Below are 21,360 nucleotides of genomic sequence, written 5' to 3'. Positions count from 1 at the left end.
GAGTTCAAGATCAAGCTTTAATAACACCGCGCCAAGCCACCAACCATCAATTCATGTGTGACATAACTTCTGTGAGTGTTTATCTCAACAAAATACTGATACTGTGCATGTGTAAAATAATTTTTGCCAGATATATTGAAGAATCATCCTTATTCATCACTATCCACAAAATACAGTACAGAGCATTGGTCAGGTTTTCCAGAGAGCTCAGGGCCCCCATCATGCAAAAAATTGCGATTGATCCTATCAACCACAACTATGGAAAGCCAGCAACTTCAACATCTGAAGTACATGTTTGTTCAAAACATTTTCTAGATTCATACATTCATTGTTTCATTGAAAATTCAGAGTGCTTTTCTTTGTTTACAAAGGACATTGTGCAAATTTTGTGTAGAAAAAATTATGACATTGATGGACTTCCTTAATAGTTGGGGTCGATCGGATCAATTGTAACTCTTTGTAAGATGGGGCCCTATTCCGTTTCAAGAATATACACTATTTTATCTGAATAATGTCATGAAAACCATCCAGATAGATCGTGTTTAAACTCGCTCACGCAGAGATGGAAAGTTTGCATGAATTCATCTTATTCTCTGAGAAACCATTTAGTAACAAAACGTCCTTAATGAGTACTTATAAATTGACCCTGAGTAGAAAAGTTTGTACATATACAGACTTTATGGCAAGAACAATATCGCAAACAGTGGCATATCAGGGGGGGGGGGTGGGTAGGGGTGCAAAAAGTGTTAAAGGGCAGAGAAGGGAATGAAATGAGAAAAAAATATAAAAAGGGGAAGAATAAAGAATTAGAAAAGCAAGAGCCCCTGGCATCAAATGGACTGTAAAACGGTCCATAATTTTTTTCCTACTGACCATATGAATTTGAATAGCTAATCTTAATGTACTTACTTATCATAGCATAAATATATATTTGGATTAAATAGAATGACAATAAATTACGATAAAGAAACACTATTGCCTAAAAAATCTCAAATAAGATCATTTCCCACCGCTCATTTAGTATAAAATCATCCAAATGTATTAGCAAAAGTAAAGGGAAAAAAAATGAACAGAGGGCCAAGGGCAAATTCCAGACACTGTTAACACTCCACAATATATACAGTAATATATCCAAATATATATTCCAATATATACATACTATTTGATTTTTATTTCAATTGTAAAAAAAAATATATCAAGATTAGCTCACATACAGTACTCCATTACAGGCCACCTACTGTGTGATTGGCCTCTTTTAAGGACAGCCAAATTAAAAAAAAGAAATACATTAACCTTTTGAAATCTTTATTTTAAAAAATCATTCTCTCATTGGGGACTTTTATGTAATTTCTATGACAAAATTGTTCAACCATCATCATAACATGGTTAGTTTCAAATGTAGATCTATGCTAGTGGTCTTTCATGGACGATCAGACAGTATCAAGGAACTGTTAGGTTAAAATCAAGAGCCATTCTTGCAGTTAGAAATTTTCACCCCAACGTTGCCAAACGTTGAAATGTTGTTCATTCTAGTGATTTCAAGGTGGTGCAAGGCCTTTAAAACTCAATCGAGCCGTTTCTTAAATTTGGTTGCATTTCCTTTTTTCCTCCAATGCAAGAAGAATAATGCCGTTTGGTTGCCAGGCTAATATGTGGCCAGCCACCCCCAAAAACAAACAAAAAATATGCCAGGGAAGGTTCTCTAGAAGGAGAGCTCTCCACCGACGAGGTTTATTATGCCCTAACAAATATGAAAAACAATAAATCTCCTGGTCTAGATGGATTCACTGTTGAATTTTTTAAACATTTTTGGAAGGAAATCCATATATTTTTAGTTAGATATTTAAACTCTTCATTTTTATCTGGTATGCCTTACATACAGAAGTTGGGAGTTATTACTTTAATCCCCAAAGGAAGTAAAGATAGACACTATTTAAAAAATTGGAGACCCATATCATTATTAAATGTCGTATACAAAATAGGATCTACTTGTATAGCTAATAGATTGAAGAATGTACTCCCTCTTCTTATTCATGAGAATCAGAAAGGGTTTATGTCCGGACGCTTTATCGGAGAAAACATCCGCTTGTTATATGATATATTATTATATACTGAATTAAACGATATTCCCGGTTTATTGTTACTTATAGATTTTGAGAAGGCATTCGATTCAATTTATCATGACTTTATTCGCAATGTACTACACTTCTTTAAATTCGGTCCGACCATTGTTAAATGGTTTGATGTGTTTTATGAAAATGCTCAATCGTGTGTTTTAATCAATGGACACCTGTCTCCCAGATTTTCAATAGAGCGAGGCTGTTGCCAAGGAGATCCATTGTATCCATATATTTTTCTATTATGTGCTGAAATACTTGGCGTTTTGTTTCGACAATCAACGTCAATAGATGGTTTGAGGATGCCCTCTGGTAAATGTCATAAAATATTACAGTATGCAGATGACACTCTTCTGACATTAAACGGTTCAGAAAGAGAATTGAGTACCGGTAGTGCTTTTGACATCTTGGAAAAATATAAAACAATATCAGGTTTGACTGTTAATATAACCAAGACACATGCAATATGGATTGGAGGATACAAGAACAAGAAAGACTGTATTCTTGCCAATAGGAATTTGAATTGGGTATTTGATGAATACTTCAGATATTTAGGTATAGATTTTTGTACAGATCTTCAGAAAATGACAGTGCATAATTACAATGAAAAGTTTAAAGAGATCAAAAGTCAAATGACTTCATGGTTAAGACGTTACCTGACGGTCCTTGGAAGAGTTACGGTTGTCAAGTCATTGTTTGTGTCTAAATTGAACTACTTAATTCTTTCTCTCCCGAATCCAAGAGAGTTATTTCTAAAAGATGTAAATTCCCAATTTCATAGATTCATATGGGGAGAGAAACCAGATAAAGTAAGTAGAAATCAAATGTCTCAGAGTTATTCTGAAGGTGGAGTAAAAATGATAGACATAAATCTGCATTGCCAGTCATTGAAAATTTCTTGGATGAAAAAAATGATAAACGGTTCCATTGACGGTAATATTATTTGTCTTCTTCAGTCTTTTTTGCATAAAACGCAAAACTTGGATCTTTATATGGGAAATAGCTATTTTTCTAGACTGGCACACGAAATTAAAAATCCTTTTTGGAAAGAAATGTTCTTAGCGTATAGCACACTGTTATCTATGCACTGTAATGATATACCTTGCCAACCCCTATGGAACAATGATTTTATCAAAATAGGTAATAGCTCAATTCACAGTAGATCTCTAAATAATAGGGGCGTTCGTTTTGTTAATGATATTTTAGATGTACATGGCAATTTCCTCTCTTTGAAGGACCTTCAGGAAAAATACAATGTTTAAATAAATTTTCTTTTTTTATCGTGGATTATGTGATGCTATAAGAGACGGTTTTAGCAATGGCACACACTTTAGCAAGTTCCAAGAACCTATTATCCCTGATACAATAGCACTTGTTATGAAATATAATAAAGGTTGTTCACACATCTATACGATTCTTAAAAAGAAAAGAAAAGTGGAATGTAAAAGTTTTCTTAAGTGGAAGTGTATATTCGATATGAATGACAAGCAATGGCAGTCGCATTGCTCTATTGGATTCAGTTGTACTACCGATGTGAATTTACGTTGGTTTCAGTTCAAAATAATGCAACGTATTTTATATACAAATGAAATATTGTTTAAAATTAATTTAGCTCAACAAAAAGAATGTACTTTTTGTAATGTACACCGTGAAACAGTTACTCATCTACTTTGTGAATGTACATGTATTAAACATATATGGGACAGGTTTGAACAATGGATATTTCTTAAAACTGGAAATAGAATATTTTTCTCTAATAAAGAAAAATTATTTGGTTTAAGAGGTTCAAGTAATTATGTATTAAATTGTTTATTGATAGTGATACGACAGATGATTTACACTTCCAGAGTAAAACATCAATTACCTGTTTTTGATAATATCAATTTTGCACTTCAGAATTATTTCAAGAATGAAAAATATATCGCAGAGTCAAATTGTAAAATGGTAAAGTTTACAAAGAAATGGTTTCAATTACGTGCCATGTTTACATGAAGTGATCTGTTCAGTTCCCTTTCCATGTACAATGATACATATGAATATTATTGTTCATTTACTCCTTGCTTGTTCCTTAAATTGTTTACTATTATGTGAACCTGACAGTTCAATTTATATATTTGTTGCAATTACTGTTGTACTGTATTTCGTTGTTATTAATTTGATTTGTCATTGAAAAGATATCTTGTTATGTTTGAATAAGGGCAAGTCCAAGAATTCGCGCGCGTTACGTATGGGACATTTCAGAGGCTTTAATTACCTGAAAAATAGTGTTAAATGACTGATTAGATTGAATACCCTCATGATGGGAGACATCTAGGAGAAGAATAATCATGCAAAAAATGGTGACATATGACTTTGACCTTTTAGAGAGAATAGATGTGCCGTTACGTATGGGACGCAGAAAAAAAGACAATTTTTAAAACATTATTTTCAAGTTGAGAATTCTCTGAAAGTATTTCATTTGACAACTTGTAACTAAGTGTGATAGAACTCACAACACTCTAGTATATCTTAGGCAAGTTTCATGTCATAAGCCAAAACCCTCTAATTACAGACTCTAATTAAACAAATTAATGACATGTCACGTATGGGACAGTTACGTTTGGGACATTTTGTCCCCATAGAGAATGTATACAATTTTCCCCATAATTTCAAAAATTAAAATAATTTAATATATGGAAATAACAAATGAGTTTTTTTCTTTTAATATGTTTTATTGAGACATATTTGATAAAGACTGGAAAAGAAATAAGCCATTTCAACATTTTTTTTCTTGTTTTTCATGGTTTCATGAATTTCTTATGTATTTCTAATGTTTTTTTTTTCTTCATATTTTCCAGTTTCATGATTTTTTCACTTCGATTGTTTTCATTAATCAGTATTCATAACAAATCAGTCTTTAAAAACTGAAGAAAAGGTAAATAATCACTTTTTAGAGCACTCTTGAAATTTGTTATTCTCCATTCACTTTGTACACAAATCTCCCCTTTGACATTGTGTGTATAAAATGTCCCATACGTAACATGTTGTCCCATACGTAACAATATTTTAATTAACTTTTAATTAAAAAGTAAACTATATTTTTGAAACTTTTTGTGGTATAACATTTTCATACTTAATAAATTAGAACTTCCCAGAGATGCAACAATACAAGTATTGTATTATGAGAAATAACTTAAAGAAACATCCTCAAAATGTTACGTATGGGACATTTCATCCTTGGACAAGACCTAATTTGCATATATTTAATTAGATGACACCACTTTTTTCTCCCAAAAGTAATAAGATGTTAGGGGGTCCATGTCCCACCTATGACAAAATCTCACAAGTTTTGTTTTGATTTTCTATGAGTTTTTATAATTGTCCCATACGTAACGCCCATTATACCAATTATGCAAATTAGGTGCCCCAAATTAGCATAAATATGCATATTATTAAATTTTTCTTAATGAAATTTTAAAATTCAACATTTGGGCTTTCTTACCCCACCAAAGATAACTTCTTAAATTAAAGATAAAATTTTTCCTTCAAGGGTGACCTTTTCTTGGACTTGCCCATAATAATAAAATCCCTGTGGAGGGGAAACAAATTGAAAAAAAAAAGGTTCTCTGTAAATAGCAAAAAATAGTAATTTGGTCTTAAAAAAACTGAAAATTATATCTGAGAGAATTCTTCTTCATAAGTACTGTTGTTGTAGTGTTGAATAGAAAAGATACAAGACTTTCTTTGACACATTTTTTTATTTGCGGACTGCTTGGAGTTTCATGAAGATTGCACAATGTGCACACCTCAAACTTAAGTGAAGGGTTAGCTTAAAAAATTGTATTCTCCTCATTTTTGAAGCTGTTGCTTAGTTTCTTCTGCATTCAATCAAGCACTTGTGAGGATCCACTTTGACAAGTTATAAATCATTTGAAAGCTTAGGATGTGCTTTTTTAAACTCAAGAAAAATCTCAAAAATTTATTTTCGACGGCTTATGGTTGGTTTTGGTGTGACTGGTCACATATTTACAAATTACATGTCTTTGCTACTGTTTACCCTACTTTCCTATCAATGTCTTGATTCCTTGGCCCCTGAATATCTCAGAGAGAAATTATTAAGATATGTCGCTTCACGATCTAAGATCTTCACAGAGATATCTGCTAAAGTATCCAGTTGTTCAGACCAAGTTCTACGGGGAGAGATCATTTTGTTATGCTGCCCCTAAACTTTGGAATATGATCCCTTCTTCCATTAAGGAGGCATCTACATGCTCTGCATTAAAAAGTCGCCTCAAAACTGATTTCTTTAAGCAGTTTTATGATTGAGACAGTTTACATAATAGCTTTAATCTTCTTTCTTTCTTTGTCTATTTTGCTATTAAGTGCATAGAGACGCCCATGGGCAGTGATATATGCGCGATACAAGAAATGTCCTATTATCATTATTGAGAATACACTTCAGATTCGCCTCGATAGTTTTTGGCTAGGGTAAACATTTACATGTATCTCTTACTTCCAGGATACTGTCCAACTCCCCTAAAAGGGGTCAACAGGCTTTTTGAAGTAATAAAACCAATAAAACATTCAGGCTGGTCTTGCAAATAAACATTTTGGAATCTGTCAAATTGCACAAGGTGTAAAAGAGAACAATATACTACATATTAGCCTAACAAACTATAACAATTTGATCGCACAACAGCTCTAATGATGAAGGTTTACATGTACATAAAACCTTTAATGACAAAACATGTAAACACGACTTTTAGGCGGTATAAGGTTAGGCACATTTATGCGTGTTTTCTGGTATACTTCCTTCGGGTGCATCTCCAGTCTTGTGATCGTGAACCATATAGGAGAGAAACATATCCCAGAGGAAGGTCACTGAGTTGACGTAGATGACTCGAGCACGGAGAGGTAGATAATAGAAGTTGATCCATTGTATAGTAGGCCAGACACACAAATCAAGCTGAAATTCAAACAAAGAGAGATGCCTAATTTCATCAGCAATATCGATTATCATTTTAATATTTTTTACCAATATCATTATTATCATTATCACATATTAATGGGGTATAAGCAAATAAAGGGGAAGTGAACATATTTCCATAAACTAGGAATTTTCTTGGTTGATCAGACAGATGTTCCAAACCTCATCAATAATTTCTTCCTAATATATAAAACGAGTTGGTTCACGAGTCTCGCGCGATATCGCGATCGATAAAATATGCAATATGACCTTTTGACCTTATCATCCTCATGAACACAGGTGTAATACCCGAGGTGTGGGAGGTGGAGCCGTAATATGATGTAGGTACATGTAAAGTAAAGGTAAAACCGACATCCGTGACATTAAATATCGCTGTACTTGTTTAGGGGTTCAATTCAGGGAATACTTGCCAAGGGTATCGTTTTGTTTCCAATACTTGTTAAGGGTAGGGATTCACACGCCAATACTTGTTAAGGGGTGCATTTTCAGAATATGGAAAATACACGTTTAAGGTGCTTTTCAGGACCCCGTGGTCGCGCATGGTATCCACTAGTCAATGGAAGTGGCCCCCCCCCCTTACATGTCAGATTATTTTGATACAAAAACACAATTTTGATTTTTTTTTACCACACTGCCCACCTTAAATACAACAATTATTCACAGATGAAATGCACAATGTAAAGACAGGTCAAGAGAGTAAAAGTTTTGAGCCATGTAGAATACATCATCAACGACATGCATTTACAAAAAAAAGTGCTGTGACCCCAAAGCTGAATTTCACAAATATCTTCCAAAAGACGTGCAATTATATGTGAGTCTAAAGAGAAAAAAATATATAGGTCCTTTTCGAGGCAATTTTACAAGGGGGGGGGGGTTTCAAAAATATAAGCATGAAATATATAATCAAAGGACAGGTAAACATCTTACCTAGTATGAACATCATATCAACAAAAAAGGTCAGGATTATTAATAGATTTGTTTCTAGAAAACCTTGATGTTTCAATACTATGAACATACACATGTCATGATCAAGAAATCACGATTGGTGTCCTGTACTTTCAAAAGCCTTTCAGCTTGTTTCTACAGACTCGTTAAACGGTATTACCCGCGTAAGTATCCAGAATTCCGGAAAACTTCCCTTTTGAAACAGACACGATGCGGTTTATTGATTACCGGTAAACGCATCGCGCAAAATACGGTTTCTCATAACCACCTCCCATAGGAGGTAATTGCCGGGTTCCACGACGTGCAATGTGAGTTAATCAATATTACAGCTATTATCTTGCCCATAAATGCCACAATTAAATTGCCTCTTTGAAAGACAATTAAAATATTTATGTATCAATTAAAATGCAATACCAGCTTGTATCCAAATCATATTCTATCATATACATTGATTTTTGTCTAAATTGAAACAAAATGCAAGTAATTATCATATCTACCCCTGTAAGCAAGAACAGCTGATATATTTCTTAATGGCCCTAAAATTATTACTGGTATATTTTTATATATAATTCATAAAAAAAGGAAACTAATTATTATCTATATCTCAGGAAGAACAGCTGCTAATAGATATACCATCAAAATTGAATGGCCCCAAAGTCTGGAAAAATGTATATTCAGAAATTAGATCTCGTACTGTACCTACTTTAATGCATTCCAATTTCAATCAGAATACGTGTATTTAATTACACATTTACCATTAGAATTACAATGTATAGCGTGAGAGCGAACAGCACACTGGCCTACATGTAAATCTGTGATGTCACACTATTAAAGTGGGGGGGGGGGGGGGAGGGAGATAACACAATACATGTACTATGTAGATCACCCCCCCCCCGAACAATAGGTCCACAGGTTGGAGTTAAGCCAGAGGAATAGCAGATGTAATTATTATTCACTTGGTCTATTAAAAAGCAGTTGGTCTACTTTACAGATATACAACATGGGCTAAAAAAAAGCCTAAACCCAGTTAAGGTCTACTATCAATTTGGTAAAATGTTGAATGGAGTCTATACTACACCTGGGGGCCGTTTCATAAAGCTGTTCGCAAGTTAAGAGCGACTTTAAGAACGACTGGTGATCTTTTCTTACGCACTAAACCATCGCAAATGAATCTACCGTTTACCACAAAAAAGGTTCACCAGTCGTTCTTAAATTTGCTCTTAACTTACAAACTGCTTTATGAAACACCCGCCTGGTCCAATATTTTCCCATTTAGTCTATTGCCGAGCTGGGCCAACATTCCGACTCTATTTTGATACTTTGCCATGAATGAATAATAAATGATGAAGCTTGAAGGCTTGTATGATGGTATGGGTCATTGCAGAAGAGCTTTAGGATGTACACCATGTGGTGATTCCTACATAGATAAAACTTTTTGGCAGATTGACTGTCCATCTTCAGGAGATGGACTCCAATTAAAGGCGGGCAGTCAACCTACCAAAAATAATGAATTTCCTTTCCTGCTCCTCAACTCTACTGCTCACTCAAGCCAGCCGTCTCTCATATCTCTATAACTACATGTACTCAAAGCTTCCATCTTTTTGGCTTGTGTCAGAACATCAGCTTATCAGGTCTGGTCGGGCAATCGCGAAACCCGACCATTCAAGAAATATTCCTGAAACGTTGGGTCCAGTAAACCCAATCATTCGAGAATTTGACTATAATTTTCACAAAACATCGGGTTTGGGTTTTTTTACGACCATCCCTGCATGGTTTTCAACGCTTAAACCGCCGGAGGGGGGGGGGGTTGAATCAACCCCTTTCCCCCTCCAAATTTTCCGCGACCATTCCACCCTGCGAAATTTTTGACCGCGCTGCTCAGTGACCGATGTTGTGCATCTTTTGAAACCAAATTCACGATGCCCGAGTATGCGGTTAAAAATTTACACTGTCATGTAACATTTACGTAAGTGCATGTCAGACCCCGAAATACTCTAAGACATGATTTTGTGTACAAAGTCAATGTAAATTGAGTTTTCTCATCTTATAAAGATCTGATTATTTTTACTTTCATCAGCTGAAATTCATTAATTTTAGCATAATTATACTTCATAAAGGCTCTGCAGTAAATTAAACAAAAACAAAGAAAAACTAAAGAAATACATTAAATTCATGAACCAATAAAATACATAAAAAAATCATTTTCAAACCAGGATTTTCTTTTTATAATTTGTAAAATTGTTAGCAATGGTTTAAAGAATATTTACATAAAAAATGCATTCTAAGAGCTTTCTTTAATAGTGAATTAGCATGATTAATTCATAACCCCCCTCCCCCAGATGATTTAGGAAAAATTACAAAATTGTAATTACATGTACATCCCATCCTATTATCATGCCAATTTTCACGGCGTTCGCGCGATCAGCGGCCAAGATCTCAAAGGGGGGTGGGGGGTTGATTCAACCACACCAATCAACCCTGGTTAGGGTTTAAGTTATTAAAAAAAAGGAGACATCAGACAAGGGGGAAGAAGAAAGGAGTATATTCAGGAAGTACAGTAGTGCAACTCTATATTAAACACCAATATATTGAATCAGATGACCCAGGTTACCAAGTTAAAAGTACATGATTGTTGGAAATATTCACAGCCCAGGAGTTTAGAAAAGTTGAATCATCCTATAAAAGACAAACTCCTTTTGAAGGGGTAGGGGTGGGTTGGGGCAATCATCCCTGTACGGCGTTTACATGTACAGTTACGAAAAAAGGAGAATCAGACAAGGGGGAGAAGAAAGAAGAGTATATTCAGGAGGTCAAGTAGCGTAACTCTGGTATATTGAACCGGATCATGACCCAAGTTAACAGTACATGAATTATCCACAGCACCTGGAGTTTAGACAAACTGAATCACCCATTAACCCTTACAGAGCCAATGTCATGCAAACAGTTATTTGAATCAGAATCCACCCTTGTACATAAAGCTCAGGAAGATCTACATGTGATTAAAATACATCCAGCTTTTATGCTTCATCAATTCTAATTTGATGAAGGATACCGGTACATTCTCCGTTCTTTAGCAGCAATCAGTGAGAAACAGAAGCAAACGGAATTGTAGAATCATTTAATGATATTTGATAATAAAAGGAACATTGGGATGATTGGGTTACATCAGAAAGCAAAAGGGGTAAAAAATATTTTCTTTTCTACTTTTTGTTATAATTAGGAAGTGACAATTTGAGAACTGCAGCAAAGCATTTATGTAGATCAGAATTCTTAAACTAGCAAAGCTATTTGGCACTGTAAAGGCTAATATGATAAGTAGGTACATATGATTCCTACTAAAGGACCACCTGGTGATGTTGAATACATGGGAAAAAAGGGTGACAGACGCATATATATCTGTAGTGATCATAACTAATGAGCTGCGATCAGACACCAATGATTGCTCAAGAGCCTTACCTCCCCAGTCCTCCTCATCCTAATGGTCAAAGGGACCATCTGTATACGTACAAAATGAAATGAACGTGGACCAAGCCATGTCCAGACTATTGACATACAAAACACGACCCGGAAATGGAAGGAACCGGAAGTTTATCCACTGCGCAGGAGTCCAAACAATGATATCCATCTTAAAACAAAGGTGCAAAAATCATTACTTTAAATATTAAGTACTTGGAAGAACTTTCAATTGGTAGAATGACTAGGGAAGCCATTTCCTGACTGTGACATAAGCAATCTTTGTGAATTATGTGCTTTTCTCTTCTCCTAAAAATGGTGACACAACATACATGTATGCTCCTGCACCATTACATACATGTATCTCCTGTCTTAATATCTTGAACACAGCATTAGAGTTAGGATTGTAAAAGAGATTTTTTTTGTGGTCAGAATAATCTACAGGTAAGGATTTGGGTTTATTTAGTAGTAGAGGTTAAATTTAAGGTTTGGCTTAACATGCAATGCAGATTTTCCATTGTCCATTGTTGGCAGAGCAAATGTCATGGAACCCTGGAAATCACTTTAATACAGTGTAAATCAAGCAAGCAAAACAAAACTGATATTAAAATCAATTTATAATTTCAGGCTAAGATACCCTATTATTATAGATAATTGGTTCCACATCACCAGTGACTACCTATCATATAACTTTTTACAAAAGAAAAATAAATTGGGATAAAAACTAAATTCTAAGATTATAAGCTCAATTCTGCTAAATTGACTACATGTATATCACAGGAAAAGACAATTTTTTATGCAATGGGGCCCACGTCAGGAGAGCTGCTCCAATATTTGCAGAAGGAAAATATCTTTTCTAAACTGAGTGGTAACTTCACAACTGGTGGCTAGAGTAAGATAACCCAAATTGTTCTGTTTTTAAGAGTGGGACTGTTTCTATAATTTATTTTGACTGAATTTTGTGTAAATCCAATTTCGAATAAATTTTGCATTCACACGCTTCTTAACAATACAAATTATAAAAAGATAATATACATGTAGCATGGTGGGTCAGTGGTAGAGCGCCCGCCTCATGAACAGAAGGTTGAGGGTTCGGTCCACTGCCTAGTCATATCAAAGATTTAAAAAATGATGCCATAACCGCTTAACTTTTGAGAACGGAGAAGGGTAATAATATCATATACATTGTAATGTTATCCAGGGCCCGCATGAAAATCACCAAATTATAGTTGAAGTGGCTATCCTGGATAAAATAAGAGTTTTTATATTCCTACTTTAGCTGACAGGAATCAAAATAATTCAGAATCTGACAGTTTGGCACCAATTACTTTATATTAGCAACTCCATGTGAATCAGTCTCTGTTTAATGCAAACTTAAGATGATTTTGGTTTAATTATGCAAACCAAGCTACGTATGTAAAGGCTGTTTTAGATGATAACATTCCATCGAGTCATCAGCAGATCTTCTTGAGATGAGGTAACTTTATCTTGGCTTGAACTAGAATTTGCTGGGAATATGAATTGGATGACTTCTACAAAAGAACTTGCAGTTTAATAGCAAACATCAGCTATGCCAAGATTCAATTACAGGGAGAGTTGGAATTTGGATAGAAGGGAAAGGATATTTATACCGTTTTCATTAACTCATGATTCAGTAACTGTAGCTGATCCACGCTACTTTTTATGCTACTTTTACGACGGCGCTGGTCTGGTGCTGATAAATGCAGCACTAAAATAGCCCGGCATGGCGTGGGCTTTTTTTAGCCCAAGCCATTCATTAACTCAAAATTTTACGACTTAGCCCAGGCCTGGTCTGGACCAGTGAGTTACTGAAAGCGGTATTAGTTTCTTAAAACATATTCTCATCACAACTTTTGGAATGTAGCTTCATTATCTGTTGGGTCATTTCAACACAAAGGTCTTGCAGTATCGCTTTCCTTTACACAAATTCAGTTACAAAAGTTCACTTACCAACCAAATTGTGGGAAACTTTTCTTTAACCATTGTATTACATTCTGTCAAAGGTTTCCCTTCTAATAGACCAAGGCCTGAAAAGTGGAAAAAAGGAAGAAAATAAGAAGTGTTCTTGATCATTAACAACCATCAATCACTGAACAAATCACTACACATCTTCTGTACATTATATATCATTCATTCTATCATGCCCCCCCACCCGGGGGGGGGGGGGGGGAATGTTCACAAAGAGTTAGGTGGGACTTAGAATCATGCTAAAATGACGACATGTACAAATTATTTTTCACATTTTTTATGATCTGATTGATGGATAAGTAGGAAGTTTGCGTCCTGTGCGCATTATCTGACGAATGTGGCAATGTTTTACATTTGGCATGCAACTGAAATTTTAGTGAGACTCCAAACCACACTTACATTCGTAAATATTTGTGAAACACCCCAGAACTCATGTACACGTACTGTATGGGTCGGCCATAGTCATGAGTAATTACATAATTTGCCTATAGGTATGTATCTAAAAATGTATGCAACTCAAGAGTCATATTTTCCTTTTTGCATACAACCCCGATACATGATAATATATAACCAAGCACTCTAATGTATATTATAAGAACAATGGAGAAGATACCTGTACATTGTGGTGGGAGCCATATGGATAATGGATAAGTTTATACTAAAAATATAAAGTGTAAAAGAGTCCCATGTAAATTGCAAATACACTGTAAGCAATTTTAATAGCTTTGTGGTTTAATACATAACAGGTGCAATTTCTTTCTCCCTTTTTCTTCTTGCAATGGAAGCACTGGTATACAAATAATGAATGTTTATGAGTGCAATGGACAGAATACTTCACGAGGTGAAAAATGAAATGATCCATTCAACGAGGCGTAGCCGAGTTGAATGGAACATTATTTCATCTTTCACTGAATGAAGTATTCTGTCCATTGCACGAATTAAAAAACATTCATTATTTGGTAATGAATTTCGATGCAAAACCAGCTCATGCAGTGCAAGTTCGGTCTGTTGATTGTTACGTCATTACAACATGCGCACTGCTGGTGCCTGCAGCTGCAGTCTCGGTGCGCGAGTGCAATGGACAAAATCATATGGATCCAAAATTGCACAATGAATGAATCCAAAATTGCATAGTTGATGACGTCATTGCAAAATGGGCTGAATGAACGATATCAAACAACCAATCAAACCACAAGGATCTATCTAGGTGTCATATAATTCAAAATATTAAAAATAAAAACATTGTAGTTTGTGTGTCCATGTGGAGCCTTACATTTTTATTCCTTTTTTGCAACTGATAGGCAATTTTAGAAATTATATTTTTTTCCGTTAAACAGACAAGATTTTGGGGAAATTTAAAAAATTAACAAAATAAACATGATCTTCTACCTTAATACCCAATTCCATCATTCTCGACTGTGGGATTTTGTATGCTTGGCATCAAACTGCGCTCCACCCCAACTCCCCTTCCTCATACTACCTCGGTAAACAATTGTGTTCTCCTTACCAACTAAGAATGAGATGGTGAGTACTGGAGATGCAATCATTTCATCAAGAACAATCTTTGTTGCTACGGTGGATGCTGCAACGCCTGGAAAGAAACGGTCGAGGTACACGTACCAGTAATGGTTGAATGGACCTAGGGCAATCCCGATGGCAAACATGCAACCTGAAGTCAAAAGGATAAACAAACAAACATACAGTTGACAACACAAATCATTTGAATTGAATTATACTTTCACTTGCTTATATCACCTACTCTACTGTACATGTAAATTTTTATTGGTTTGCTTTAAAGAGAGATCCATGAATTTCATTTTTCAAGTTGAGTTCTGCTTTGTGTCATAGATTCTTTAATATATTGGAATATGGTTGTGGAATAGGCCTACATGTACAGGAAGATGGGGTAAGTTGAGCATAGGGGCAAGTTGAGGCCCCAGGCCAATAAAGAATGAGTCAGACATTGTGGTGGTGTCATGTATTGATGACCCATTGCATAACCCCTCACCCCACTAAATTGTTACCAACTGTGAAACAAAAAGTACTTTTTTTGAGGGAAAAATACAAATTTCAGCAAAGAAAGTAAAAAGTGTGTGAAATAGATAAGTGCTTTTTACACACACACACGTCTTTAGATATAATAAAGACATAAGAGACACATTGTTAGTCCAGGGCCCCGTCTTACAAAGAGTTACGATTGATCCGATCAATCGTAACTCTATGGAAATCCATCAGTGCCATAATTTTTTCTACAAAAAACTTGCACAATGTCCTCTGTATGCAAAGAGAAGCGCAGTGAATTTTCAAGAAAACAATGAATGCATGAATATACATTATAGCCAGAAAATATTTTGAATAAACATGCATAATAGATGTTGACGTTGCTGGCCGTCCATAGTTATGATTGATCGGATCAATCGCAACTCTTTGTAAGATGGGGGCCTGGTATTGATTTTTATTCTTGTCATAGTCTTTTACATGATGGATGCATAACAAATGTGTGGATGCGAAATTCTCGCATTAAAGTTCGGACTGGGGTAAGTTGAGCCAGCTAACACGGGGCAAGTTGAGCCATGGTAATTCTTATGGTAATGTACATGTATATAAAGAAACAAAAAAACCTTAAAAAGTCATCGATATGAAGGCAGAAAGGAGCAAATTTACATAAATGACAGCGCTTTTCCTTTTATAGAGGATGTATAGAGAATTAGCAAGTGAAGACTAAATAAAAATTTGACATGCTGGTTCTTCCCCCATACATGTAGTTCATAGTTTTTGTGGCTCAACTTACACGAGAAGGTAAATTTACTGTCAGTGTCAAGAACGTTTAAGCTACTTGAGCAAGCATAATGACAGTATAATAAGTTACATAATGCCTTTCTGAAGTAGAAAGAAGCACTTCCAAGAATAATACTTATACTTTATAGGCTACTGTTCCCCGATTGCTAGCTGTGCCAATCGTTCTTGCCCAGCCCCTTCCTTTGCCTTTTTTATAAATTATTAATTGAATGTTCTTTTTGGCTCCCCACAATATTTGTTTGAATCCTAGTACCGGTACTAGGTTCATTTTCATTTTCTTTTTGTGTATCCTATTTTGTACATATTTGTATTTTTTAAAATTATTGTCATGATTGTAGATCTAGAAGTAAATGACTTGAGTTTAGTTGATTTGTACTAATGTATAGGCTTCGCTGATTTTTTGCTAATAATAACTCTCACAAGAGACTAAACCCTCTATTCACCAACTGAGTAAGATGATAAAATACATGCATGTATGATGGTGGTCCCCAAGTCTGCGCACCTAACATTTGATTTAACATGAATTTCTTTTTATATCACAAAATCTTTCAGATAATGATGTTCCTTATATTATTATGAGCAAGTGTACCAAATATCTTATAAAAATTTGAAAGAAATATAGGATTTTCTTGGAAAAATGCTCGGGCAGTCATTTTCATATTGAAAAAAAAATGGTACCCCATGTCTGCGCACCCATTCACTTTGCACACGATTCAGGGATTTTCATGAGAAAGGCTGCATTTTTAGGTCGTCACATGAAATGCCCTAAATTCATTATTTTTCCACCATTTTGAGTCAGATTTTTTAATGAATATCTGTCTATGTATTGCATGTGAAAAGTCTGTGATCGTTGTGTATCTTCTTTTACTAGAATCACGCAGATATGCATGTGCGCAGACAAGGGGGACTGCGCAGACTTGGAACTTGCCATATTTTTGTAAAGTATTGTCAAATCTGAAAAATTTACATATTTAACAACTCCACTTCCCTGGTTTATCCGAACTTAAGTCTTAAGTTTACATAAACATATGGCCATATATAGAACTTCGGTCTCTGTAATTGGTGAGTAAATCCAACGGAGTTCAGCGGAACAACCAATTAAACAGAGACCGAAGCTTTTGGTCTAAAATAGTCTGTGAGTGACAGCATCATCGATTTTCTCATTTTGAAGAAGTGCATCTGAAACTTAAAGGTCAAGTCCACCTCAGAAAAATATTGATTTGAATAAATAGAGAAAAATTAAACTAGCATAATGATGAAAATTTCATCAAAATCGGATGTAAAATAAGAAAGTTATGACATTTTAAAGTTTCGCTTATTTTTCACAAAACAGTGATATGCACAACTTAGTGATATGCAAATGAGACAGTCGATGTGTATCACTCACTATTTCTTTTGTTTTTTATTGCTTGAATTATACAGATCTTTGACAATAAGGACCAACTTGACTGAACCATATTAAACAATGCTAATTCCACATGTTCAGTGAGGAATTAATCATTGATTTACTTGACAATGAGGAGAAAATTTGAATATTTCATATTTCATATAATACAATACAAAAGAAATAGTGAGTGGATGACGTCATCAGTCGCCTCATTTGCATACACATATACCGAGGTTGTTTTACCTGACTGCTAAGAAAGCACGAATGCCTGTGAGCAAGCAACCTGGGGACCAATGGCTTAAGGTCCTCTCCGAGGGACCTGGTAATGAGGATAAATGCCTTACCAAAGGGCACTAGCGCACCACTTCGGAATCGAACCCGGGTCACCGGAATCCGAAACCCCCGCTCTACCGACTGAGCTATATCGCGCCTCCATACTGACCAGGATGTGCATATAACTGTTTTGTGAAATTAAGCGAATCTTTAAATTGTAATAACTTTCTTATTTTAGTTTTTACATCCGATTTTGATGAAATTTTCAGTGTTATGTTTGGTGGATTTTTCTCTTTTTATTCAAATCAACTTTTTGTTGGGGTGGAATTGTCCTTTAATAATAGGGTCTAACTTAAATTAGAGTATGGATCAACAACAACATAAGTTTTATATGGTCAGTTCCCCCATGTCTGCGCGGTCTCCCAAGTCTGCGCACCCGTGTATCTGCGCGATTCTAGTAAAAGAAGATACGCATGCAACGAGCACGAACTTTACACATGCAATACATAGACAGGTATTCATAAAAAAATCTGACTCAAAATGGTGGAAAAATAATGAATTCAGGGCATTTCATGTGACGGCCTAAAAATGCAGCCTTTGTCATCAAAATCCCCGAATCGTGTGCAAAGTGAATAAGTGCGCAGACATGGGGTACCATTTTTTTTTTCAATCTGAAAATGACTGCCCGAGGTTTTTTCAAGAAAATCTTATATTTTCTTTCATTTTTAATGAGAAATTTGGTACACTTACTCTTAATAATATAAGGAACACTATTAACCAAAAGATTTTGTAAAATAAGAAGAAATTCATGTTAAATCTTAACTCAAATTGAATGTTAGGTGCGCAGACTTGGGCCTTTGGGGCCCACTAGTTTTACCTGATCTTTTGAAGCTCCATCGTTGTATTTTATTTTGTTTTCTTTTCTTTAGAATCTCTCTATACTGTTCAACGGCATCTCCACAAGTTAAGATGATTCCTCCTGATACTATATTCGTCCAAACCAGATACTTCGGTGAAAATAGTTTTCTTGTGATATGCCGGATCATGATTGATGTCTGATGTTAAATTCGAAGACTCGCCACATAAAATGAAAACAAACTAAAAAGCGTTGAAAGTAACTGTATTCTGATTCATATAAACATAATGGTATCCTTTGTACTATTAGTCCTATTTCGACAGACAAATTGCGGCATTTCAACGTAAACGTTCCCTTTCACCCTTGAAATACGAAGGCATTTTCTGAAGCTTGAGCCTAACACTCATCTCAGGCAGGAAGTATCGGTACCGTATACCGCAGCGCCGGGGCTGCGCGCACCGGTCGGATCACACATGAGCGAGTCCGGCCGTGTAGCGGTACGGGTGCAGCAGTAGGCACGGCGCACTACACCGGCACACCGAACTGCGTCGACTCGACTCTTGTCAAGTTCAGCTCAGGCTAGCTAGCTAGCTGTGGCAGCTGCTGAGCTTCAACTGGGAGATATCACTGCGTCTAGTCTGCGGCTGCATGGGCTAGGAAATCCGGACTGAGCTCACGTCACCAAGTCTAAGAGGCCGTCTAAGATGCTGTAACGTTTATAGAAGACACTAGACTAGAAAGAAGCCCCTTCTCGTCAAACTAGCACGGTAGTCTGAGTTGACAGGTTTCTTGAATTTAATCTATGCGGGGACCATGCCATAGCAGCTGCTGGTGGTTTCACTTATGTGCTTTTCGAATACATGAATCAAGGAATCGTGATTGTCCTGCGTTCATGTGTGTGCAAATATAAAATGCACATTGCTATACAGCCATGACCGTACTCGACCTCTGATTGGCCGATATTGTGACTTTTTTTGTAAATGAGCTAGAGACAGAGTACGGTACCTACGTATGTTTGTAGATCTACCGCAAAGTTAGTATTTTTGGCAATGCAAGTCCGAGGGGGGGGGGGGGGGGATTGGATGTCCTGACACTTAAGATATGCAGATAAACAGGATAAACATCTTTTAGTTTTTCTCTGACTGAGACTCACAATCACATTCTCCAAGGCAAAGTCAAAGAGAAACTATTTTTTTTTTCAGGTAGGGAGTTCGGTGACTTTTTGAAATCTTGAAGAATCCCAACAAATTTGATATCATTGCATGGAAAGCTTGTGAAATAAGAAAAATAATGATGCCTCAATCAACTCATTGTCTGATATATTGACGGAGATATTCCAATTTACAGGGGGAAATATGCAGATTTAAGTCTGTCAAAAAGAAAATTAAACTCTTGTTTGAGTTGGGGAGACAGTAACCCAGGGAGCTCCCGCCCGCGCAGCGGGCGGGAGCCCAGGGGCTTACCGTGTATTTTACCATACTCACGGGACTAGGGTGATTTATGGTCTAAATATTTCTCCAAATGAATTGTGAAAACAGAAATTATGCACTTACCACGATTATATGGATGAAGGTCTAACGAGTGGCAGTTTCCTGACATCTGGGCACAGACTGGAACCTCAAAAAACGAAAAGTTCTCTCCTTCTACCCCAGTCTCGATCGGCCATTTTGTTACAATTCATAACAAAAAAATGGCCGATCGAGACGGGGGTAGAAGGAGAGAACTTTTCGTTTTTTGAGGTTCCAGTCTGTGCCCATATGTCAGGAAACTGCCACTCGTTAGACCTTCATCCATATAATCGTGGTAAGTGCATAATTTCTGTTTTCACAATTCATTTGGAGAAATATTTAGACCATAAATCACCCTAGTCCCGTGAGTATGGTCAAATACACGGTAAGCTCCTGGGCTCCCGCAGGCGGGAGTTCCCTGGGTTAGGGAGACAGTTACTTTATGAAATCTTGAAGGAATCCCAACAAATTTGGTACCATTGGAAAGCTTGTGAAATAAGAAAAAGAATGGTGCATAAATCAACTCATGATGTCAAATATTGACAGAGATATTTCTGTTTAAATAGGAGAATGTGCAGATTTTTTAACAGCAAAAAAGTAGATTTTCATAGCTTACACAAAATGCAATGAATGGGACTGTATAATACTTTTTCTAAAGGTGCTATGCGGGGCAAGGCATTCCCTTGAATTATACATCATTTTATTCATAAAACTTCAAAGTTTCTCATGGTATAGGTTTCTATAGGGTCTTTCCTCCTCCTTTAATGGCTTCACATTTGTTTTATACATGGGTGCACAGACAGATACAAATTCTGAAAGTGGCATTTTCACAGAACTCCCTATTTCAGGTCAAGATCACAATATGTCAAAGAAAACTGCATTTATCTTTTCTTTATGAAAACCTCCTGACCTTAGGCTTAGTTCTTTGAGCCATTGTGATACTGATAGACAGTTGGAACTCTTTGACTGTTTCAAACCATAGACTTTGCTTTGCAAAGTTTTGACAGATGGGGAAAAAATTTGTATGATGGTGGGCCCCAAGTCTGCGCACCTAACAATTTGAGTTA

General features: G+C 35.9%; 2 protein-coding genes across 3 annotated transcripts in view; one reads left to right on the top strand and one right to left on the bottom strand.

Moving 5' to 3' along the window:
• Positions 1-3,396: 3,396 nt before the first annotated feature.
• Positions 3,397-19,767, bottom strand: LOC129270951 (mpv17-like protein 2). 2 transcript variants are annotated; one of them, XM_064106944.1, is made up of 5 exons: positions 18,807-19,767; positions 14,978-15,139; positions 13,453-13,529; positions 11,485-11,653; positions 4,896-7,062 (listed from the first exon to the last, which is right to left on the bottom strand). In XM_064106944.1, the coding sequence occupies exons 1-4, from the start codon at positions 18,973-18,975 to the stop codon at positions 11,504-11,506; spliced, it is 558 nt and encodes a 185-aa protein (XP_063963014.1). In that variant the 5' UTR covers positions 18,976-19,767; the 3' UTR covers positions 4,896-7,062; positions 11,485-11,503. The 2 variants fall into 2 exon arrangements, with proteins under 2 accessions (XP_054764267.1, XP_063963014.1); XM_054908292.2 differs by lacking the exon at positions 11,485-11,653 and having other exon boundaries at positions 3,397-7,062.
• The window catches only part of LOC129270950 (uncharacterized), a 33,494-nt gene continuing 31,474 nt past the window's right edge, over positions 19,341-21,360 (top strand). Inside the window, exon 1 of the mRNA XM_064106943.1 lies at positions 19,341-19,818. The gene's annotated coding sequence lies outside the window, so the exon portion shown is untranslated. The remainder of the gene's footprint in view (positions 19,819-21,360) is intronic.

Source organism: Lytechinus pictus, chromosome 11, assembly GCF_037042905.1.
Source record: "Lytechinus pictus isolate F3 Inbred chromosome 11, Lp3.0, whole genome shotgun sequence".
Taxonomy (NCBI): Eukaryota; Metazoa; Echinodermata; class Echinoidea; order Temnopleuroida; family Toxopneustidae; genus Lytechinus; species Lytechinus pictus.
The sequence above is the reverse complement of the archived record's forward strand: the minus strand, read 5'-3'. Positions and strand labels throughout refer to the sequence as shown.

Excerpts from the sequence above, each read along its gene's own strand:
- LOC129270951 (XM_054908292.2), bottom strand. The coding sequence starts at position 18,975 with ATGATCCGGCATATCACAAGAAAACTATTTTCACCGAAGTATCTGGTT. Across the intron at positions 15,140-18,806 it reads ATGGAGCTTCAAAAGATCAG|GTTGCATGTTTGCCATCGGG; the intron begins GTAAAACTAGTG and ends TTTTGACTTCAG. Across the intron at positions 13,530-14,977 it reads CACCATCTCATTCTTAGTTG|GCCTTGGTCTATTAGAAGGG; the intron begins GTAAGGAGAACA and ends TCCACTTTTCAG.